This window comes from Notothenia coriiceps, unplaced genomic scaffold (genome assembly GCF_000735185.1).
Source record: "Notothenia coriiceps isolate Sejong01 unplaced genomic scaffold, NC01 NC01_scaffold00000339, whole genome shotgun sequence".
NCBI lineage: Eukaryota > Metazoa > Chordata > Actinopteri > Perciformes > Nototheniidae > Notothenia > Notothenia coriiceps.
The window spans coordinates 1,173,792-1,198,297 of record NW_011333040.1 but is presented as its reverse complement, the minus strand read 5'-3'; the positions used below and the strand labels follow the sequence as shown (position 1 = coordinate 1,198,297).

The 24,506-nt window shown below is 40.2% G+C and overlaps 2 protein-coding genes and 1 long non-coding RNA gene across 3 annotated transcripts in view; 1 reads left to right on the top strand and 2 right to left on the bottom strand.

Annotated features, from left to right (window-relative positions):
- whamm (WASP homolog associated with actin, golgi membranes and microtubules) overlaps positions 1 to 10,164 on the bottom strand; it is a 16,893-nt gene extending 6,729 nt beyond the window's left edge. Inside the window, exons 1-9 of the mRNA XM_010776311.1 lie at positions 9,069 to 10,164; positions 6,994 to 7,167; positions 5,980 to 6,130; positions 5,428 to 5,597; positions 3,683 to 3,878; positions 1,830 to 2,014; positions 1,248 to 1,334; positions 1,035 to 1,130; positions 71 to 503 (exon numbers count right to left, since the gene is read on the bottom strand). Coding sequence (XP_010774613.1) covers positions 71 to 503; positions 1,035 to 1,130; positions 1,248 to 1,334; positions 1,830 to 2,014; positions 3,683 to 3,878; positions 5,428 to 5,597; positions 5,980 to 6,130; positions 6,994 to 7,167; positions 9,069 to 9,662 — 2,086 coding nt within the window. The 5' untranslated portion in view covers positions 9,663 to 10,164. The remainder of the gene's footprint in view (positions 1 to 70; positions 504 to 1,034; positions 1,131 to 1,247; positions 1,335 to 1,829; positions 2,015 to 3,682; positions 3,879 to 5,427; positions 5,598 to 5,979; positions 6,131 to 6,993; positions 7,168 to 9,068) is intronic.
- Positions 10,165 to 10,240: 76 nt separating this feature from the next.
- fsd2 (fibronectin type III and SPRY domain containing 2) lies at positions 10,241 to 17,688 on the top strand. Its single transcript, XM_010767307.1, has 13 exons — positions 10,241 to 10,336; positions 10,579 to 10,847; positions 11,227 to 11,322; positions 11,667 to 11,900; positions 12,063 to 12,085; positions 12,314 to 12,435; positions 13,035 to 13,199; positions 13,328 to 13,462; positions 13,644 to 13,797; positions 14,779 to 14,912; positions 15,877 to 16,012; positions 16,098 to 16,274; positions 17,043 to 17,688. Exons 2-13 carry the CDS (start codon positions 10,590 to 10,592, stop codon positions 17,290 to 17,292), a joined length of 1,884 nt encoding a protein of 627 aa, XP_010765609.1. The 5' UTR covers positions 10,241 to 10,336; positions 10,579 to 10,589; the 3' UTR covers positions 17,293 to 17,688.
- On the bottom strand, positions 17,670 to 21,644 carry LOC104942116 (uncharacterized). The gene is made up of 4 exons (XR_797967.1): positions 21,534 to 21,644; positions 19,296 to 19,381; positions 19,098 to 19,210; positions 17,670 to 18,707 (listed from the first exon to the last, which is right to left on the bottom strand). It is a non-coding gene; the product is annotated as an uncharacterized lncRNA (long non-coding RNA).
- Positions 21,645 to 24,506: the final 2,862 nt, after the last annotated feature.

The window sequence follows — 24,506 nt, the reverse complement described above, 5'->3', positions numbered from 1 at the left end:
CACACACACACTGCTCACACACACGCACACACACACACACACACACACACACACACACACACACACACACAGTGTATTTTTAACAGGTTCATAACACTTGTTTCCCCCTCACCTAAATTTTGTTTGAGTGTGATCTTGGCTTGAAAAGGAGGGTCCTCTTTTTCACTGAGAGGCATCGGTGTGTCTTCAGAGGAAGGTGAAGCTTTGACAAGTGGAGGCAGGAAAGCGGGGGGAAGTGGAGGAGGGGGAGGTGGTGGTGGAGGAGGAGGAGGTGCAGTGGGGGGGGAAGTTGCTGGAGGTGGCGGTGCAGCGAAGATTTGGACAGGGATGTCTTGAGGCTGCTTTTTCTTGGGTGTTTTATTGCGTCTGGGTGCAGGCCGGACAGGGGGGGGGCCCTCGGGGGGGCCCAAGCTGATGATGGACAGAGGCTGGGAGGGACACGGCCCCTCGGTGGGAGACATCCTGGACTGAGGAGTCTTCATGATGTACTGGCCATGTCGCGTCTTGAAAAAGACGAAGAGAGGGAGAATGTTTTTTAGAGGACATTGTGTTGTTTTATGTTCTGAGAGAGGCACAACAACAAGCAGTGTAATGTTCTCCTGTTTTAAATAGCTCTCACAATGACTTGAGTGTAAACTGAAATGACAGAGACTGTGCAAACACGCACGCACTGAAAAAACTCTGAAAGTTATATTTTTTACTCACTGATGAAGCTTGAGGAACCTCAGGAACGCCAAAGTCATTAAAAGGCATCCTGAGTTGCTGAACTAAACATCATGGCATGCACTGTAAACACTGGCTGACTGTTGTTGAAAAGTGTTTTTTTAATGTATTTAATTGAATACCTTTTTTTCTACTTCATTGTTTGTATTTGGAAATAGGTTATTTCGGTTGATACCAAAAATGTATTGAGAACCGATAACACGCCCGACTACCAAGGCACTGGGGGTGAGTAACTAATAACTGCATTTTGAGATAAATCGTGTCTTAAGCCTCGGGGGTTTCATTGAGCAGAGGCAATGACAGAGCCTGACCTCTCTGAAGGATCGTAATCTGCTCAGAGTTTTCTCTCGCTCCTGGTCCACCCACTCTTTCCTCTTCTGGTCCTCCTCTTTCCTCTTCTCTCGTTTCTGTGGACAACAGAGGGAGACAGCGAGAGATATAAGGAAAAACAGGCGTCATTTGCATCGTTTTCTGCCAACGTTTCAAGCTTCTCTGTGGATTGATTGGTTGCCATGGGGACGTACCATGTGGACATGATGATGCTGGTTGAAAAGTAATGAACTCTGCTTGGCGGGAAGCTGCTTCTGCTCCTGGGCCTCCATGCACTGATCCTAACAACACACAAACATCTCACACTCAAAGATACATAGAATTATTCAATTACAGTTTGACATCTAATGTATAAGAAGATAAAATGCAGTAAAACTGATAACAGTGGGCAAATAACGCCTCAGTTATTAAGGTTTTTCAAATATTACAATGTTGCTCTTTTTTGCTGCTTTTTGAAATATTCATGCCTTTTGATATCTGTGGGTGCTTCCTGGGAGCCTCTAACTAACCAAGGGATTCTTTACACTTTGTTCTGAGCAATAAAATGTTTTAGTCTTTTTAAATCGGACACTAAGCCAGCAACAAGAGAAAATGCCAATTGCACCAACTGTGCTTCAATTACTCTGCTAAAAATAAAACAGTAAGAAAAATAAAACTTTTAAAGCAATGAGCTGTGACGTGATGGAGTGAGGAACATGCCGCCAACGTATTTTATTAACATTTAAATGTATTGTATTATCTGCTATTTAAAAATCTGACTCGGTCCTTGCCCGCACCTTTTTGTTTCGGAGGTAAGCTCTCCTGGAACAGATGCCGCTTCTCTTGGTCTCCAAGGTCTGCAGCCGTCGTTTGAGCTGAGTGAGAGCGGGGGGGTCTTTCTGTTGAACACCTGGGTGGAACAAGCTGTGCAGCTCCTCTGTATCCTCACACACATCATAGTACACCACCTCGTCTTTCAGCTCTACAAAGCAAAGGAAATACCATCACTCAAGACTCACCGTTAACCTGTTCAACCGCTGCTCTCTAAACTCACTGAAGTGTAACTCTAACACCTTCACGACTGCTTTCTATAGTTTTAAACAGAGATGACATTGTGCTCAGCGAGGTCAACATGTGCTACGTCTATTTCAAACTTTGTACACCAATATGCCAACAAGCTCAGAAGCTGTGATGTAAACCACAGTCGTGCAGCTTAAACTGTTCACAATCAGATCATTTTCCTGATTTGTTGGTAAACTTACTTCTGAAACAAGTAAACATCATTTTATTTATAGGGTGTTATGAAAGCCTGATAAATGCAGGTAGATCTCTGCTTGAATAATCAACCTAGACTAGGTTTCAAAGGGTCTTGCAGATTGATTTCAGTGAAGGTTTAATTACTTGCTTTCATTACTGACGAGCTGCATATAACTTGTAATTTTCAAGTTAATCTGACAGGTCATTTTGGTTTCGATGTTTAAATGCATACAAAAAAACAGGTCATCTGCGTTAGCTGTGAAAAACTATCTTATTATTTATTCATATTTTCAAACAAGTAGTTGGGAAAAAACACCTTGCCCACTGAGGAGCATTTTATTTACCGTGTAAACTCCGTTAAAAGGCTCATTAAATTCAGCAGCCTCCGTGGATTCAAACATCTCATATTTTCTGTCAGCTGTCCTGAAGCTTTCTTTACCGAGCAACTGGTAGAGGACACCTTGCCACTTTTATGTCGGGATAATAAACTGAACCCAGACTGGAACACAACTTGGAAGCCAACGCCAGATGTCCCAGGAGGAGCAATTAGGAAATGATTTACATGCACAAAATATGTCCCCGAAGAAAACCCAGAGTACAAGACACCGAGGAACCCCTTTGCATCTTAATATAATCCAGTCCTGTAATAAATATGTTTAACAAAAGTGTATTGTGACATCATATTGTAAGGTGTCAGTTACCCAAAACAAAAACAAATGTTTTCCCTCTTACAGGTTTTTAAACTGACACGCGTCTCCGCCTTAACGGTTGACACAATTTGCGTCCAAATTGTTCTCCTTCTTAGAGTCATAACAGCTTAAACATCAAACAAACGCATAAACATCCATAAATCCCAAAAGAAACCTCCTGCAGAAACCAGGAGCTGCTTCACCTTATTAATCTGATACATGACTTCAGTATAAAGTACTTCTGTGATAGTTTGTACATGCATGGGTACAGTGACAACAGGAACAGTTGTTGAGTGACCCTTCAGCTAGAGTAGGGCTGTTATACTGCAAAGCATTACCTTGTTCAAGTGCAGCCATCCACTCTTTGACTGCCTTGAATTTAAATACAGATGGAGACATGTGTGTGTTTGTGTGAGGGCCGTTATTTCCAATTACAGTTTCACAGTGTGAGGAAATCTTGAGCCTTCTCTCAGTATCTTGTGCTGAAGCTTCTGCCATTATGTTTTCTTTAATGAAAACGTTTTAATAAATACCCCCTTGTCAAAATTACACTTTTTGATAAGGAACCCCCCTTATCAAAATGGCACTTTTTTGATAAGGGTTGTTAACTGAAGTACTGTATATTTAAATCAGTATGAGTCACTGACCCCCCGCACAAGGACATCCCATAGACCACCTGTGTGTTCATGTCATGTGTCGTCTACCTTTAATCTGCCGCCGCACCGTGTCTATCTGAGCCAACAGCAGCTGCTCCTCGTTCTTCAGGATCTCAAACTTGGTGTCGTACAGTTCGAGTTGGGTTTCATAAAATCTTATCTCCAGCTGGTCCACTGCGTCCTGCCCGTCCTCAGACCTGGGATCAGTTCTGTGGCTCTGGACTCTGCCAGACAGGCTGCCCAGCTGCACCGCAACCACACACACAAGTCAGAGGATCACACTTGCTGCTCTGTGTTGTACAGACTAATAACAACTTAAAATGCCTGCTTATTGACCATTTTCTAAAGTCCCATCAGGATTTTGGATGATTCAGCTGCTGGTTTTCATTCCTTTCAGTAAGCAAATAACTTGAAGAGACTTGAAACTTGGTGGTTATCTCTCACAGAGAGATGTGGAGCAAGCAGGGGCTGTTTTAAAATAAAATTGGTGTGTTGAAATACACTTTCAATGGATTTTACTTTAGACTCAACTCTAAACTATTTTATGAAAGAATATCTTAAATATAATCTTGAGCCTTGAGATTTAAAGCCATGTAAAAAGTCTTGTGTAAACGGAAAAGTGTTTTAAATGAGCCGGATATATTCTCTTCATTGTGTGTTGATGGGTGTTTTTCCTGTCTGTTGTGTCTAATTTATATTTAAACTAACTGTTGTGCTGTCTCTGCCAGGGTTTCCCTCAAACAAGATACAGTATTTCTGAAGCGACTTCCTGCCTGGTAAAATAAATAAATAAATAAATAATAATAAAAAGATTGCTTGAGTGTCCTTAAACTCGATAACAAGGGCATTAAAAAAAAAAATCTCTGCTATAACCTTGATAACCTTTCAAGACAGTTTTGTATCCACATCGTGATGCAACACACTGAAACTGAGGTAGGAGAGTTATGTTAAGGTTTCCTGACATGTAGTTAATGAGCTGGCACAATAAAAGCAGGTGTATTTCAGTTAACATTTTGAATTATGTGAATACCTACAATGTCTGAATATAGCTAGGTAGATCAATAAAGCTGTAGAGTGCATTGATTTTCAACAATACACACAGTATGTTAAGTTGTCACAGTGTGCCGGCACACAGATACACATTGCAAGATTTTGCATAGGTGTGGCGTACTGATCTTATTTTTCAATGCGCACACACATCTGTGTCTGTGAGGGCTCATGGTGAGTTCACTGTGGTAGATACTGCCGGCATCCTGACTTTCAAAGAGCTGACATGGATGAATAATGCAGCCACATTAAGGTGAAGCTGCTGAAGGTGTTCTTTACAAAAAGTGAAAATATGCAGCATGACACCCTACGGTAGAAAGTAGCTTGCTGTGGTCTACCCAAAATAATATGATCCTCACATTAGAGTACGGCCCCTGAACTCACAGATATGCAGATACAGTAGCTGGCACGTTCGAGAATGTGAATAGACTCAGATGCACTGACTTATTCATGCATGCAGGTTTTGGGGGTGCATCAGGGGACATTTCTGTGTTTTTACTGAGGCTTTATAAATAGATCAAAGGACCACAGCAGCCAGATATTCACATCAGACTTGCATACCAAGTGGAAGATTCTCTGTGTCACATCTCTACAGACATACCGTTACAAGAGATACATGACAGATGGATCTGAATAACAAATAAAGCCTTACAACTGTCCAGCTGATACACCATTGTGGATTATGCTGATGCTACCAGAACCATTAAAAACAAAACCTGGGGATTATGGTTGTTTACAAAATATACCATTTCTCTGATGCCGTTTTTCTTGCGGTTCAGGCACATCTCTTTAGCTCTCATATGCTGCAGGGTTTCTTTGGCCAAGAGGAAGCGCAGTTTCTCCAGTCTGGGAGCTGCAGATGCCCAGGCAGCCGCTCCAAAACGGGTCTTGTCCTCCTCCATCTGCTTTGACATACCTGGATATTAAATCACAAAGGTCCGTTATGTCTGCATCACACAAAGCAAGCTTATATTAGCAGCTACAAATCCAAATGGATACTTTTACAAAGTAAAATCTAATCAATTTGAGGTGTACAAACAATTACAGCAGCCATAACATACGGTTTTGAGTTTTGTAATCTACATTCCCTGACCTATTTCCTTTCAAATGAATATGAAAATCTTTATTTGTGTGGACTTGAATATGAGATCATTTTTATAAAATCTCATAAATATGTTGTTTGCTGTTGCAGTGCAACTAGGGACTCTGAGTGCACTTCATTTCCTGTGCTGAGGAAAGACACATACAAAGTCATAAATTCATACATAAATAAGAGGAATAAACATAGCAACTTGTACCAGCCAGAGCTTTTGAAGTCTGTGCAAAGTAGGTGACGGTGATGTCCTGAATCGAGGCGACTGCGTCTTCTGCTTTTGTTCTCCACTCCTCCGCCTCCTTCTCCAGAGCTTCAATTCTCTTAGGACCCAAGTCCTCAAACTCTAAAGTCTTCTGCAGAGCCAGAAAGACAGTGGACAGTTTTACACTCTGGGATTCAAAGCAGGCTTCTGGCAGATACTTCAATTTAAGTTTATTGTTGAAGTTTGTTTTCATTCTGCTTGAATGCTCCACAAAAATAATGTAATACGTCAATCACTCCACCATCACATGTGTACAGTTATACGACAAGACCACGATGTAGAGTGGGAGAGATGAAGCCACTCAATCCTTACACCAGCATAGCTACACATAGCTAAGACTGAAAGGGAACTGCAGTGATCACTGAATGAAATCTAGTCCGTACTGGAATTCCAACTGTTAATTACCATTTATTAATGTGAAAATCTATGAAAATACAACTAATGTCGACTGTTATAATGTCCAGGTATAAGCTAAAACATGTCCCTATATTGTTCTTATATATCTAATCTAAATATGTTGTTACATAGTCATGTAGTCAATATTGGGAATGGACTACTTTATGAGCTTTTTTCAATATATCTTGACTTGTGGACTGTGCACAGTCTGGAGTTATTGGAAGTGTTTGTAAAGAAAGAAGGCTGCAAGTCAGTGGTTACACAGTGATACAAATAGTGGGAGGAACTGTGAGCGTATAACACAAGTACTGGCATCTTTAAGCAGTTACATAAGTTTGACAATGTTCTTTGGCTATAAAAGTGTATTTGCATCACATTTGGCAAAAGCTGTCTGCAGATATTTTGCCTCGAGCTGAGGATGTTCCAAAAACCTTTCATTTATGTGCGTTAACACTTCAATTAATAAGATATTCAGTCATTTCTTTTACAAAAAACACATCTATATGAATTTACCACATCCTAAAAAGGCATTGCTGCCAATAAGATGTCTTTATTTACCAGGATCTCCATCTTGTAGAGGCAGGCCAGCTCTCTCATATCCCTGAAAGGCTGCAGCAGGTACTGGAAGAAGGTGGTAGCCACGGTGACCAGGTCCTGGTACGCCTCGTCCTCTTCCTCGTAGATACGCAGCAGCGCCACCATTCGGTCTGCACTGCCATGACGCTGCAGGAGCTGCAACATGGAAGACATAAACACCATTAGCTGTGTTTATTCTGAACCCAGCTATTCCGTTATTCCTAGCTGCGGTATTCAGGCGACCTTTTCATATAGCAGTATATAAGTATATTATAGTAATATAACAGTCAATATACAAGTCATTTGAGAATACACCTTCATAACCGGGACGGCTTAAGGTTGAGCTAAGAAGTCAGAGGTTGGCAGTTGTCATTTCGCAGACTTTGAAGTCAAACAAATGTGTCCCATCAAATCTGATACCATTATCAAGAGCATATATCAAGGGTTTCAAGTGATGAGACCTTGTGTTCACCCAGGTCAGGTTGATCAATAACTGAAAAGTTGTCAGGTAAACAAAACAACGTGGTTCATAGATGTAGGTTTGAATGACGGAACAAGCAGAAATACAGATAGATTTTTTTTTTTTTTTAAAAAGACATTTTTTAAAAGGTCATGTCATTTCCTCAGATTTTTTGAAGATACTCAAACCTGTGCAATATAATTCACTACTTTTGTATGCACTAGAGGGCGACATTATAAGGTACTGTAAAATAAAGTACAAATAAAGTCCAACATCATCAAGCCATGACCTCAGATCTGCTCTCTGGCACAGTGTCAACAAAGCATGATATGATCTAAAAGATGGTTTAAATGCATCAGTGTTTCTTTTGTATGCAATCTTTAAATGCATTAGTTGTAGAGATGTTGCTGATGCTGTGTAGCTGACTGGATTGTGTACTTATCTTAAGTAAGCAAAAAGGTGAGGATGGGTGGGTCAAGTTACATTTCTGTGGACAAATCACTTAAAGGGTCGATAATCACAGTCTGAAAGAGAAACAGTGATGGTGGTGTTGCAACATCTTAAGCTTTGAATACACACCCACAGGAAATATTTGCTGTGTCATAGTAGACGTGTAACACCACTGTGTGGTGCTACTCCTGTAGAGAAATATTCATAAGAAAATCCTTAATGGAAATACAGTCAAGCTTTTCCGAGGTTTCCTTTACTAAATCTTTCAATAAATCCTCACAAAATCTTCTTTCTTTTAGTATAACATTTAGAAATGTAACGTTCATTCAGATAATATTAGTGTGGCTTGTCTACATGTATTTTTGACAGCCTCAAAGAAAGCTTCTAATACTTCTACACGTGTTTGCCTTGGTGAACAGAGGAAAGAAATGCAGAAGAAAACATGGAAAAACTGAAATAGAGCGAAGTCTATTTATATCCTATATTATAAGAGCAAAACGACATAAAATGACAGGTGTTTATTTTTAAAATAAAACAAATTGTTGGTGCCCTAAAAATAAAAAGTATGTGCTCCAAGCTACAAAAGTGCTGAATTTTCAAGCAAAAATATTCCTTAAAAAAAATTCCTACTCTTTAAGTGTATAATTGCAATGCTGCCTTGATTCAGACTCAATGGGTCTCATGACATGAAAGCTAGAAAATAACTTTGGAATGAAAACGGCACATTTTTTAATAATAACAGTCATATGATATAGAAGGTGGAAACAAATCCACATCATATCGAAGCTAGTGATCTGCAAAGAAAAAAGGGGAGAAGCCAATACACAATAGATGTGTCTTATTCATCCAGCGCAGTCATAATATCAGTAATGGCTTAGGATTCAATCGTCAACATGACTTGGAAGAAATTAAAAAGAACATTAAAAAAATATTCAAATAAAATAGAAGCACTTAAATCGAATCCTACTTGTCCAGTGCAATACAACACAATGCTGCATTCATTCAGAGTTTAAGTCACACAGACTGTGTATCACAGGGCAGCTCGATGGGTGGCGTCTATCTTTGCCAGGCTTGTGAATACTGCTACCTGCCATCGATGTGAAGCACCTGTGGCTCATTGATCCCTCACCTGTCACACCCCCCTCACCTGTCGCACGTGACCCTTGGCCCTCGACATCTCCTCCTGCATGCTCTTCCTCTTGAACTCCAGCAGATTTTCAAAGTACTCCTCAACATCACGCTCATCCTGCGTGAACAACGTGTCGAGCACTATCTTTCTTCCGCACACGTCAATAGCAGTGCTGAAGTATTTCTCCAGTTTCCTGCACGGCGTGTCTGTATCCCTCTCCTCATCATCATCCTCCCCGCGACCTCCTGACCTGCTGCGACTCAGGAAGAGAAGGTCCCAAATGTTGCCTTGCTCAAACTCTGATAAGTCCGGGAAGCAGTGTGCCAAGATGTCCGCCACACATGTGAACTGCAGGTGGATGTGTTTGATGTCGCTGACGGAGAAGAGTCCGGCCCAACTCACCTGAGGGTCCCCGGACTCGGAGACCCACTCAGATCTGCGCTTCTGTCGCTGTAGCGTCCTGTTGTGGCAGGTGACGGCGAACTTACACTCGATGACGCTCCACTGTACGATGAAGCCCAGCTTAAACGTCTCCTGTTCTTCAAATATGTTACTTTTCACCGCCACCCACCCATCCAGACTGTCCAAACGCTCAGTTTCTACGTTATTCATCTTAAAAACAGCTGTTTCACTTCGGCCCCAGAGAAGCTACTGGCTCTGTTTACAACGTCCGCCATTGGTGTGACGTAAGCCGCATTCAAAGACCTTTGACATATCCGGAACTATCAGTTTCATTAGAGCACAACATTTTAAATTTAAACTATAGGTAAATACTATTTACCCCATCTACTTTCAATAAAATAAATTACATAGAATTGTTAAAAAGTTCAGGGTTGCTTGATTTCTAACGTTAAATCATCAGTATTAGCTATTTTTTTCTTTTCCAAGGTAGTGAAAGAATAAATTGTGTTATTAACGAGGAGCAGGGAAGGCATCATAATATCCCTAGCAATGTTTTCAACTTCGACCTTTGAATCACATGTTAGGGGAATTCCACCTCCTTAGTAGCAATACATGAAAACTGATACTGGTTTTAAGTTACATGAGTATAAAGTTTTATCAAAACTAAGGTTTATTATTAGTTGTGAGCTTATTTTCAATAAATATCCAACTTTCTGCATGTGTGTTTGGCATTCCTGTGATATTTGAGCAATCCGAGTAGCCTACCATCTATTTCTGTCACAGCTGCTTGGTGAGGGTTGGACTGCCTTCACAGCTGACTTGTCGGACACCAGTGTTGGCCTAAAATGGCCGTTGAGAACAGACTGTTTTGCTGAATTATCAAGGTAAACATGCATCAAATAATATAATCACAATTCATCCTTTTATCACTAGCAGACTGTTATGTTAGACAACTTGGTGGGTTAATGAATGAAGAGTGTAGTTGTTAGTTCTTCTCTTGTGTGTTGTTTCTATTTAGTTGTTATTTGATGCAGAATGTTGTGTTCTTAAATGTTTTTAATCAATAAAGAATTGAAGTAAAAAGATATTTTATCCGAAACTTACAAAATATTTTTAAAACTCACAGCCCCTCTCACCATGGACTTGTTTGAGATCAGAGGAGGCGCACTGGATGTGATTGCAGAGGACGCTGAGCACCAGGATTTGAACAGAGATTCAACCATCATGGCAGGCAGAGAAGCGAGGCCCCCCCGAGGTGTGTCCACCTTCCAGAGGTTTTCTGTAGGCACCAACGAGTCCCTTCACTTTGAGCCCTGTGAGGACAGCCTTCCATCTCCCACCCCACCAGAAGATGAACTGGATGATGACAATGTGTTCAGAGAGGGAGAAACTGAGGTGAGACATTGGCACATATTTTGCCCATGATGTATGAATGAAACATTGCATTTTTTTCCTTTATTTGTTTGGGCTTAAATTATTAAAATGGTATTGGTAAACATAGCAGCACAAATGCAGAACCTGCCAGCTAGAGATGCCATGACTAGTAAAAAAAAAATCCATTAAAACATGCCCTTTTTTTTTCTTAATATGGCAATTACGTTCCACATGCACATCTATCATTTCAGGTTTCTTTGTATCCCAGAAGATGGAGCTGTCCCCATGGAAGCTTTTGTTACCGAGACACACAATGTCACATGAGCAGAAAGTCCAATCTGAAAAATTGTTGTTACTGGATTATATTAAAAAGGCAATTTTGACTTTCAATTGTTTTCAGGGTGAGATCGTCACAGTCAGGAATCGATTGCAAGGGAAAGTTCCTGAAATGGAGAACTTTGCAGGTCATCTGGAAGAAATCTTTCTCACTGTGGAGGTAAAGTTATTCTCTAAACACTCTCCGTTTAGTGGAACAGATTGTGGTAATGTGTTTTGACATTGATTTATTATTTTATGGCGATGTGAGCATTTTGGGAATACTTATTTTCAAATACTTTAGTTTTATCAAACTTGAAGACAAAAAGAAAGTTCAATATGTCAGATTTTATTTTTGTAAGTATATGTGTGTCTCCTGGAGGACCCTAACTCAGAAGTCAAACACGGACATATCATTCACTGCCTCCCTTTACCCATCTTCCTCTCCTCATTTCTCTTCTTTTCATAGTTAGTTTAATGCGCAACACATGTGTAAATCTCTTTTAACTGTGGTCGTATGTGCAGGAGAATTTTGGCCGTCAGGAGCAGCACTTGGAGCAGCACTACAACGATGTGCTGCTGACGTTGTCTCAGCGTTACGACGAGAGGGCGGCGGGGCTGGAGGAGGAGAAGAAGGGCAAGCTGGAGGCGCTGTACAAGCAGCTGCTGGCCTGTGGGCGAGCCATGGACGCCTCCAAGGAGCTCATTGAGACGGCCCAGAAGGTGTACCGCAGCCAGGACAAGAGGCTGTTCCTCAAGGTGTCCACGCTTTTGTTCAAGTGCAGATTACATTAGCTCCAGTGAAGGATGTTACTGTCAATGTTAAAACCACTGCTGATAGTGATTGTGGATCTGAAATATTGTATTGTAATTCTACATCTATTTACTTTATTCAATTGATTTCTTTGACTTTATTGACAGGCAGTTATGCCCACCATTAAAAGGTAATTATGAAGCTTGTCAGTGAGCATGCCAGATAGTGTGACTCTGACCGTGACTGCAGTATGATTTCAATGGATTAACAATATGTTTTTGCCTTTAGTCTTATATTATGTAAATAGATACCGTTTGAACATTTAATAAGCGTTATACAAACAAACAGCATGACACAAGCTGCTTGACCCTAAATGTTAAATTGTATTACTCAGACTTTTTTTTTTGTTCAACACAAGAATTGAGGACTTTGCCAAAGAGGAGGTTGAGCTCACGTTGTCTACAAGTCTGGAGTTTAACACACCACTCTCTGACATGTCGGATGTTAAAACCATGATGGACTCAATCAACGTTGTTCCAGGTCTGATTTACAAATAGTTTCCCCAAATCAGCTACAGTGCTGCTAATAATCAATAACTAATTGTTAGTACAGCAAAGAGATGAGGGTTCATTTATAGGAGACATCATTTGCCTGCAACAATATTTATTGGGTTTAGCAGAGAAAGAGACTGTGGGGATTGGAAATATATTTCTATTGAATTTCATCCACAAGCCATCATACAGATAGGAGATGGAAGTACAGTTGATGATGGAAGTCTCCCTAAACATCCTTGAGGTTATCACTATGATGGGAGCTGTGGTACATAGTAAGCCTACAAAAGCAAATGATAGGATTACAGTGATATTTTAAGTACATCTTAGGGATGATTTTACCTGAGTAACAAAGATCATTGGTCAGATATGGTCATTTCCAAGTTGTGAATGTAGGGAAGTGGAAAAACGTTATGGACATAAACAATTAAATCAACAAGCCAAACCAGAAAAAGTCCGCTTTTAGATTAAACTACAGCAAGCAGTCGTAATGCATTTTATGCAAAACCGCTCCTGCACCGTTGTACTTTTGATTATATGACGTGATAACAAAAACAAATAAAAAATGTTTCACCAATATATAAACAGCTCCATCAGCCCCGGTAATCAACCCACAGATGCCCAACTCGGCCTCCCAGACGTCCCTGCGTGTGTGCTGGAGCCTGTTCTCCGACGACACGGTGGAGTACTATGAGCTGTACTACAGGCCGGTGCTGGAGGACACACCAGCAGACAGCTCCTGTGCACCACCTGGTACAAGACACGGACTACAGATTGCATGATAACACCATCTACTGTTGGAATAACATTGATTTGGAAATGTCTCTGAAGAATACTGGCAGTATGATGGTAATCAGTGCAGCCATTTGCCTGCTTTTCAGTCAGCAAGGTGAAAGTGAAGGAGACCCACTGCACTGTGGCAGATCTGGTGCCAAACGCTCAGTATGAACTCTGGGTGACTGCCACCAACACCACGGGCATCAGCCCAGCGAGCGAGAAAGCCTTATACATGACAGGTAATAAATGTTGCACTCCTACAACACGAGGGTTCATAAAACTTGTGAACGTTTAAATAATAGTCCTGTGGTCTCAGGATCTCTCCTAAAATCACTGTTATCTATTTTGTAATCGCTCCAGCTTCACAGGATTGATGTTAGAGGGAATAAAGTGTAAATCGTGATTGCTCTCTCGCTGTAGTGCCATCGCCTCCAGTGATAAAGCAGAGGGAGTGTACCAGCTGTCCAGAGGCTGCTCTGATCCGCTGGGAGTCAGGGAACACCAACCCTGTGGACTCCTACACGGTGGAGCTCAGTGAGATGGGCACTGATGGAACAGAGAATGCCATAACTGAGTAAGAACTAGTTATTAACTTAAACCCAGTTTGATTATTTAAGCTTTATTTTAACAGGAATATTCCCATTGCAGAATCTTTTTTACAATGGCCAGAGAAGAATAAATAGTTTAAGATAAATGAACAAACCCACCTAAAATAAACAGCAAGTTACTTTAAAAATAAATGATCAGTAACAGTACATGTGCATTAGAAATAACCCTTTTAATACTGTTTCTGAAATATTCCATGAAAAAGATCAAGTGATAAATGACTATGTAGCTCACACTAGGATGATAAAAGGTTTAGCTTACTCCAAAGAGTGCGGGTTCGAGGAATGACGTACATCATTTGTCCCAAAGGTTGCTGTACTAAGCTCAGGATTTAATTGTGCTTTCTTTTGTAAACTAAAAATAGCCCTGTTAAAACTAAAATGCTCCAGTGAATTGCAGAGCTTCAAAGATGCAGCACCCCTGTGATATTGGTCCTCACTGCCCTGTCCTTTTAATAAGGCTTTTGCTTCAATACATCCATAAAAAAGCCCTTGTTAGTGCCTGCTTGTTTTTTTTTAGGTCCCTTGGTTATAGAGCTGCTGAATCAAGACACTCTGTCCCAGAAAATCTATTCTTAGCCTCAGCTCCTGCAGCACAGCTCGAATACCGTCCTCACATTTGGGGTCATTTTCATTTTTCATCTGATAACTTTGGAGAACAGGAAAACCTTTTTTATAATGAATAGTCTCTGCATTTTTTTGCAAAGAGGCGCCTAAATGGTATTAACTGTAATGGATCTTTCCTTAGTTTATGAGAAAATTCTTAGTTAAACACCCCGTTTATCCACCTACTATTTCAGAAGTTGTGAGACAAGTTGTTATTTCAAGGCTTTACACTCTGCTGAAGATATGGAAATAAAAGCCAATCCAAAAAGTTGTCATCATTGTGCAATAAGACTGTTTAAATAGTAAGTGATATCAGCCTTCTGTCCCATTGGTTAATCGTCCAGGTCTATTGTAGCCGTGCCAACCTGTCAGTGTGTGATCCAGCTGCAGACAGGACGCCGTTACCTCATCTCTGTGAGAGCAGTCAACATCGGTGGGCCCAGCGACAGGAGTGAAGTGATCACCGTCTCCACGACAGGTGAGAGGCATCAGCTGTTCGTGGTACTTTCATACATTGGGGGAAAGAAGTCAAAGTAGCAGTACTGATTTATAAAACAAATGGTGTTAGAAGTAAAGGTCCTGCATTTAGAAGAAGAGCGGAAGTAAAGCAACGAAATTCACTTTGAGCGTCTAAAGTAAAATAACTCATAGCTAGCAGGCCACATGAATGTCCGGGAGCAAATTAATATGCTACACAAATATGCCCAAGATTCATTGAATTTTCTGAATATTGGATTGTAGATTAACATTTTAAAAAGAGGGGTTCATTAAGCATTAAACACTTGAAATAACTAAAGGATAAGTTAAAAAATAAAGTAGAAAAAAAGTGAAACGATTTTTGCTAACAAGTTAGCAATGATTGAGAGTCAGACCTAAACATTTCAGATGTGTGTATCTCACACTGCACTGTAACTTAAATGCATGTACCTTTGTTATTCATGATTTATTATCTTTTTTTTAAATGAGTGTTTTTAAATGCCATTTCATAATATGTTTCTTAATGCTCTTCATTGTTGTAAAGCACTTTGAATTGCCTTGTGTTGAAAGGTGCTATATAAATAAACTTGCCTTGCCATAGCAGCCACAGGTGTCCTCTTGGATTCCTCTATTGACCCACTTATGGGTCATGTTTCCCAGGTTGGGAACCATTGCAAAAACATGTAGAATAGATAGATAGAATCTGAGGATGAAACCCTCTTTAATGGTCACACAACTGTCTATGTTTGGTAGTTAGAGTTATAAAAATGTATCATCTCTTTGTATGAATCAGGTTGTTCTATACACCTTGACCTGTATAATAGCTTACTATAGATGGCTTAATAATTGTAGTGAAGTAGGAAGAATAATGTAGCATCAAATAGAAGTAGTCAAAATTGTATTTGGGAACCGTACTTCAGTGAGTTCACTTTTATAAGTTCCATCTCTGCTTTTTACCTGTACAGGTACACTCTTCTACCTCCTGGAGGAAACTGCCCATTCTTGCCTTTCCATCTCTGAGGACGGCTTCACAATTTTCTATGGAAACGAGGAGCTGCCAATCAGCGCTATGGCCTTAGACGATAACAACACCTTTAGCAGGTAAAAATACAATATAGTCTTTTGTGACAGAAGATAATGGGACTTTCCAAGAGTGGAGATATGTAAAGTAAGGCTGTGTGTACAGATGTGTTGCTGTCCTGGGGGATCTGATCCCAGTACGAGGCAGGCATTACTGGGAAGTTGAGGTGGATGATGGGACAGAGTTCAGGATCGGAGTTGCATCTGAGGACACGGAGAGGAACTCCTACCTCGGAGCCAACAACACCTCCTGGTGTATGAGGCACATTCTCACTCCATCCAGGTAAATGCATCATGTCTGTTAAAAAAGCATTACTGTGGATATTATACTTGCTGTTTGAGACGGTTATATAATATAGATTTGCATAAGCTGTCTCAAACCTTATTCCTCCTATATAACTGACCTCAAACGTAAGAGATTCCATGATCGCTATAAGATAAGCATACTTCTCCATCTTTGAGTGATTGCTCAGTCCCTTGATTGACTTGTTATTCCCATCCCCATTAAACAAGCTGGGGAATGTTTTCCCTCCCAAGTTGATAAAGATGTTCAGTCAATCTGATCCTATTAGCCTGCTGATCCTCTGAGGGTCTACTATTGCAGTACATGGAATCTGGGCCACAAATATATTTTTTGCCGCAGGAGATTTCCCTTTCCTAAGCAAAAAAATTGTGCATCCGCTCCCACAAAACAAAGCCTATTGATTGTAGAAGACACAGTGGAATATCAGTTAATTTATAAGTGTTGCCATGGCAACTCATCTTGGTTCAAAGCAGGACACTTGGATTGTCACATTGAGTGCGCAATGATCACACAAGGGCTGAATGTGGTTTACGTCGTGAACATCTTTATAGTAATAAATATAATTTTAACAATTTATTCACATTACTCATTCAACAGCATCATCTGTTTTTAAAATATGTTACAGAGCATTTTTTCGTTCATTCTATCTATGCACAATAATACACCAAAGAAACATCCTTTAGTGTGTAAACAAAACGGGTAATAAATTGAATTACAATGGCTGACAAAATGCCCTTTTTTCTTCAGGCATAAATTTGAGTTTCTGCACGGCGGCTGCAGTCCTGACCTGAGGATCACAGTGAACCCAGTGCGGATCGGGGTGGCTCTGGACTACGAGAGGGGGACTCTGTCCTTTTTTAACGTGGATCTGGAACAACACCTACACACTTTCCACTGTAACTTCCCAAATTATGTGCAGCCCTGCTTTGGCCTGGATAACCCAGGAGCTCTGACTGTGCACAACGGCATCGAGGCTCCAGAGTACGCATTCATCTGACAGCAGAATGACGGAATAAAACCCAGGGCTGGAAGGACGTGAAATAACGTTGTTTTTCTTACTTACCAAAGTTCTGGGAGAGTCCCAATAAATAAAAGCATATGCCGGCTCTTCGCAATTGTGTAAGATCCAAAGACAATAAGTCAGATTTATTTATAAGTGTTTCTTTATTATAGTATTCCATGGGAACAGGCATACACCATTTTCCAAGATAAGAAAAAAAGTTTCACTGAATTTTACAATATGTATTTATAGCATCAGTAACTGCAGCAGACCAAGTGTTTGAACTAAAAAGTAGGAAATAAAGGGGCTTGTTTTGATGAGCAAAAAGATGGTTTAAAGAAATTAAAAAAGATCATGTAGTCACAATAGTATTCAACAAAAAAAAAAAAAAAAGGGAAAATCCACCCTGAATACTTTCACTGATCAAAGTGAGTAATTTGTTTAATAGTGACATCTTTACAAAAATGACCATCTTCTCATAATTGTATGTGAACGTTTTGGAGTCAGACACTTAAGAGTAAGAAAGAAAGGTTTATATCAAGACAGCGATAACAAAGGTGAAAGATTTATATTTTCTAAAACCATTACAATCTCTAATGAGCATGAAGCCACAAGATGTGCTGCGCTTTATAAGTCATTTGGCTACACAAATATGCACAATGAAATAGTTGGCATGGTTTTCTATATTTACAACTGCTATAGAGGTGTGCAATACTATAGAGAAACCAACAGGTTCACACCCCTTGTGTGATATAAGAGAAAAAAAAAATAAACTGAAAAAGTACACATGGCAAAACCTAGACCAAGACCATTCAATAAAAACCTTTCCTCCTTAAGAGTCCACGAAAGCACCAAACATCAGGAGATGGTGATTATTCAAAGACCATACCAGTATTTGTTTTTTTATTTACAGCCCGTTTACTAATAATCATCTGTGCTATAAAATAATGATATATTAAGATTGTCAACCTGTCAGTTTGTACATTTTGGTCCCCTGCCTTTTAAAAAGGATGTGATACATAAAGTGGGGCCAGATGTTCCTCTCCGTAAGTGCCACATGGAGATGAAAAAAAAACAAAAAACATTCTGCAAGTTTTAAAATGGTTAACTCTACTTGGACAATGATCAGCAATCAATGCATTCCCTCTTTGTAGTAAAAAAAGGCAAAATAGTGAATGAAAATGAAAGGGCGGATTTTTCCTTTCCGGGGTTTGAGAACTGTGTTGGTAAACCGAATGGAGACTTTGGGTCTGTGAGTATCCTGGACTGGGGGGGGGGCAGGGGTTATGAGTGATCGGGCTTACTGCTGCGCGTCCTCTCCTCCTCTTCGTCGGAGGAGTCTCCTCCGTAGGGGACTAGCCCAGACGTATCTTCGTCGACTTTCGTCTTCTTGCCGATCTCATCTTGAACACCTGTAAGAACGCAATAAAAAAAGAGACAGAGAAAAGGAGAGAGAAGGGGGGGTGGCGAGATTAAAGAGAAAAGGAAACCCATTGAGGAGCCCCATGTTAGCGTTGGTTTTTGGGTTCGTTTGATCCACAGCCAGGGATGGGAAGATACCAAATGAAACGGCAGCAGCGCACACATCCATAACAGGCCGTCCAGGGTCACATGTTGAGAGAGAAAACGAGGGAAAGACAAAAGACATATACACGAGGAGTGCGTTAGTGGGTTCTGCCAGTGGGGAGCGTCACACAGGTCTCCACTCCTCCACCACTCCTCCATGGGGGGAGATGCAGCTACATGCAACAGACATGTCCGAGGTGTCACCCTCAGGATATTTGAGATGAAGAAATGCATACCCATAGACGCGGTGATGCCAGGCAGACTGACTGGGTCTTCTGTGTCTCTCGGCCTTTTGCGTGCAACAGGGGCAGGGGCCACAAACAGAGGTGGGGGAGGGGGCATCAGAATCCTGTCGAAAGAAAGACATCAATATCTACACCTCACAAAGTTCATGAAGAATAATTTAACAAGGAAAATGTAATCAATTAACCTACCTTTCTACTACCTTCTCCTTTCCAACACTGGGGGCAGGAAGGGCCGTCTCTTGGTTCACAGGACCCTCTGGAGATCTGCTGGAAGGCTAAACAAACATAAAGAGAGTGTTGGAAAAACATCGTTCAACACATGAAAACCTTTTCAAAACGTAACCTTCTCACTTATTTGAAAAATGAACTTTGAAAGGAGGAGAAGCTGAATAGAAAGGCCACGGCCTGATTCGGATGGTAATTTGAACCTTTGATATACGTCTCATGACAGGCAGGGAAATGGTTGGAGAGAGCCTGAAGTGCTCTAAGGGTTGATGGATGATGTTGGGAATTTCCAGGAGTTTAACCAGTTAAGCCCTGAGCCTGAATTAATTATCTTTTTTCTCAAAGCAATGATAAACCTGTGAGTTGGATGTAGAAGAGTCAGAATCAATATAGATGTTTTTTATTTTAAAGAAAATTCAGTTTGAACATAGTAAAAAACTGTAAATTATAGGGTCCGTCCAAACATTATTTTTTACTTATAGTGAAAACTACCCTTGGATGATGTTAAGGTAGACTAAAAGATTTAGGAATCCAAAGTACAACATATAAAAAGTACCCTGTATAGGGGTGTAACGGTACACGTACCGAAATTATTGAGAACGTGAACAACTTTTTGGAAGTAATCTCAGGTGCTGCGCCGCAGCATTCAGAGTAATTTGCTCACATTGGGTTCAACGCGTCATAGAGCGACCAAATAAATACATTGGACGAGAGGCATACTATGAGAGTTGGTCACAGGGATGCGTTCAAATGTAGTCAGTAATTTGAGGAACTGTCAAAATGGCGAACGCAGATAAAGTTGAGCTCGAAAATCCTCCAGCATCATTGAAGTCTCCGGTTTGGGAACATTTTGGTTTCGCAGTTACGTACAAGGATGACGGACAAAGACAGGTGGACCGAACCAAAGCTGTTTGTCGGCATTGTTCAACTATTGGTTACGCGGCTGGCAATACATCAAACTTCCACACTCATTTGAAAAGGCATCACCCGAACGTGAATATCACCGGTACCAAAAGAAAAAAGACTGAAGTGCAAACCCAACTCCCACTAGCATTTAAGCCTCCACCACTCGCAAAAAGTTCAGACCGAGCCAAAGCTATTACAAACGCCAAATATCCTTATGTTGCCATGTTAGCAAAGCGCTACCTGGCTGTATCTGCTACCTCTGTCCCTAGCGAGAGGGTGTTCTCCACAGCAGGAGACATTAGTGCCAGCAGATCTGCCCTTTTGGCAAGCAATGTGGACAAGTTAATTTTTCTTTAAAAAAACATGAAAATACAATGACAAGCAAGTCATAATGTCCAACTGGTTGCTTAGGCTGTACAGTACAGTTCACATACAGATTATAGTTCAGTTCTCGGAAAATGTTGGCACTTTTAATGTTTATTTTATATTTATTTGAGTATATATTTCACAGTTTATAATAATTAAAACCCAAACTAATAGTTTAAGTTTTTGTGAGTACTATACAGTACAGTTCAATACAGATTATTTCAGTTCATCGAAATGCTGCACCTTAATGTTTATTTTATTAATTTTGTTATTTTATTGACGTGAATACATTATTCACAGTTTAATAATAATTAAAAAAATATATTATATTTTATGTTTTGTGATAATTTTTTCTGCTGACCGAAACAACGTACCGAACCGTGACCTAAAAAACCAGGTACATATCCGAAACCGAAATGTTTGTGCAACCGTTACACCCCTACTACCGCTGTATCAAGATTGATGCAAACAAGTGACATTTGACTTTTTAGAGAGTTTAAAAAAAAAAAAAAAAACCCACCTCTGGGATCATTTGGGTGGATTTAATAGGTTGTTAAATGTTAAGACGCCCCTGAAGACACCGTTCCTGTAATATTGTTGTGATCGCCCCCGGCTGGCGGGGCTACCGGCCTAACAGGTTAAACCAGGTTAACATTGATGCAGCTTAAGCCCATGTCTGTGTTCAAACACACTGCTCAGCTTTGTTAGTCAGCCAGTATTAGGAACGGTGGTTAGATGTTTATGGAAAAAATTATGTGACTCACTACTTAGCTTAGTCTTAAAAACAATAGTAACAGAGACTGTGTTGGCATGTAGGATAACCCAACTGTGATTGATACTTTTCATGGGAAAGTAATAGTGTGTCATTTGTATGTCTTTGTATTTTATTTCATCTGTCAGCGATGTGTAGAGGTGTAACTCACGTCTAACCTGTTCCTCCCTTAGCCCCCTCCTGGAAATGACGTCTGGCCGACTTCCTGGAAGTCGGTGGGGGTTGTCTAAAGATTCCTCCCAGGCTCACTGTCCCACTGCTGCCAGCATCCTTCATAGGGAAAAAACAACACATACACACGGCTGCAGTGACAGGATTTAAAAAATTGAGCACAACGGGTATAGAGGCTCCTGAGTACGCATTCAACCCTTTCTTAGACCCTCCCAGAAAAACACGATCCTGCGATCGCAGGAATTTACCGCATAATCAGCGAAATGGCGCAGGATTTTTAAAAGGCTGATATTTATCAAAAGCCGCATAATCCCCGCATTTTTCCACACAAAATTGGAGGAAAAAAGTTAACTTCGGTCTTGACAGTGAAGTCATCAGCTCGCGCTATCACAGAATGTAAACACACTGTATAGAGTGAACGTGTGGAGCTCACACAGATAGGAGAAAACACCAATGATGAAAAAAATCTATCCATCTCATTACCGACGACATTCTACTAAAGACCGGTGCAAAAAAGGTGGGGGGGAAAGCTATTCTGCCACCCCGTGCAACTGTGTGGTTTGGACATTTAAGAGAAAATCGACGGTGACGACCCCCTTTGATTCATTCAAACATTCGAAAATGCTTTTCTGCTGCTGAGGACAGAAAAGCCAAACAACTTACGCCTCACTGAGGGATCAACCTCCAAAACCCTTTCGAGGGCTACAAGAAACAAAGTGAGTAGCCTACGAAGATTGAAGCTGGATCAGATATGACGAACGAGTAATGAAAACAGAATGGAGGCGGAGAAGTTGTGTGTGTGTGTGTGATTAAAAATGCCAATTGCTTTTACAATAAATAACTGAATGTGTTTAATTGAATAGTAAAAGGGGTTAACGGTTAGTGGCAGGTTTTGTGTGAGAGAGAATAAATAAGACCAGCCCAATATTTAAAAAAAATTGTTATTCTTTTCCCCCCATATTTAGCAACTTTCCCAGCAATTTCACCGATAAAATCACATAAAAACCCCGCATGGTTTAATCGCATAATCAAGGATTTTAGCCCGCATAATCAGATTTTTGCCCAGCGTTTTTCTGGAGGTCTACCTTTCAAGGGCTGTACACGATTTAAAAGTCAAGCATTTTATAGGCTTAATAATACAAAAATATATAGAAATACAAGCTGCTGAGCCTCTCCCGCCAATAAATTTTACCTTGGTCGAGATAGGGATTTGGTTTCCTTAGGACATCACAGGGATACTGAAACCATTGCCTGAGAAGATGGAGGGTTTGTCCCGACATGTAGAATGACTTGGGGACCATTTGCATTTACTCAATAACACAACTGGCTCCTGAGTACGCTGAATAGCCGCAGGGGCATTACCCCATTTGCTGGTTTATACCAGGACCCCTGGCGTAGAGTAATTGCTATTAGGTTGAAATACCATGTGCTGCGTATATGCTGAAATGAAAGTATCAGAACTGGAGTTAATAGCATATATAACATGAACCAATAACGGTGTTCTTGACAGTTAAGTTCTATTTGTAACTTATTGAACCACTACAGAATTCACACGATGATTATTAACAAGATGGATGGCAGGTCAGCTAGTACCTGATATTGAGGTCACCCTGTTGGAATTAGTTACGAGGAATAAAGGAATACTCACGTTTCGTTTGAACTGGTTTTTTTTTTTGTTTTTTTTTTTTTTTTTTTTTTTTTTTTTTGCCGCGTACACACGATGCGCATGGTTCCGTCCGAGTGGGTGCAAGCCGAGAGAGAGGACAAATGAAGGAGAAAGTAGCAAGACACAAGCCAGGCATTGTGGTGTGTGAGGTGTTCAAGCAGTGGTGCGGATGTGGGTGTAGGTTGCATAGCCACTCGTAATCGTATCTCTTGGAGATACGGTGGTTGTGCTCACTACCACTTTTATTTTAGGAGGTGGGTATCAGTAAGAACATATATGCTTTAATAGGTTTCCCTTCTTTAACCTCCCATTAGGGCACTCATTCAGTTAAACTCACACCTTTGTTTGTTTCAACATTATCAGGAACTTACAGATTTACCAGCAGACTCCTCCGATAAGTTTCTTGCTGACTCCGAATCCAGCTGAATTTGGGTGGCTGCAAAACACAAATAATGGATTTAATGTGTGGGTGATCTCAGTTCATGGTCTGTTATTGAGTGAAAATGTTTAAAGTTAGGTTAAACTAAATTAAATCTATGTGTGGTTTCCTTCCAAAATAAACATGGGTTTGTTTCTTTTAGCTTGATAGGGAGAACATAGCCCTGGATGTAGACATAAAAGAGGCTCAAAAAGGACTCTCGTTTGGATGCTTGTCGATGTAGCCAGAACTTCTTTTCCCCCTGAGAAAGACCCGAAGCCCCCGTCTCTGCCTGGGATGTGGACAAAGAGATAACAGAATACTCACTAGAGAACACTAACACAACATAATATAAAATATCACAAGAAAAAATAATGAAACAGAAGAGGACAAACGAAATAAGGATCAAGAAAAAAACAACAATAACAATATTGATAGATGACAACAAAACATCGATAGATGTAGAGGAGAAATATAGAAATAAAATTATGTAAGCCACAATGACAATATTCATGTTTATATTTATAAAACATCTAAAAAAAGCTTAGAATAAAATAGTAAAGAAGATATATAGAATAAAGCAAGAGCAGACAAAAAATCCAAAAGAATTTTATCACTTAATAGCTCAAGAAGATATCATCTAATAGACAAATACTTATATACTGGTAGGATGAAGTAATCAGTGAAAAAGACAACAAAACGAAAAAAAAATGGTCAATTACAAAATATAGAACCAATAATACACTTTCATAAAATACACTCACATTTGAAAAGTTCTGACTGACACTATCACAATGACATCAATATTCCGAATACAATAGACCTGAGCTTGTTCATCTGTTATATTGTAAAAGGGCTAATAAATAATGATTATTG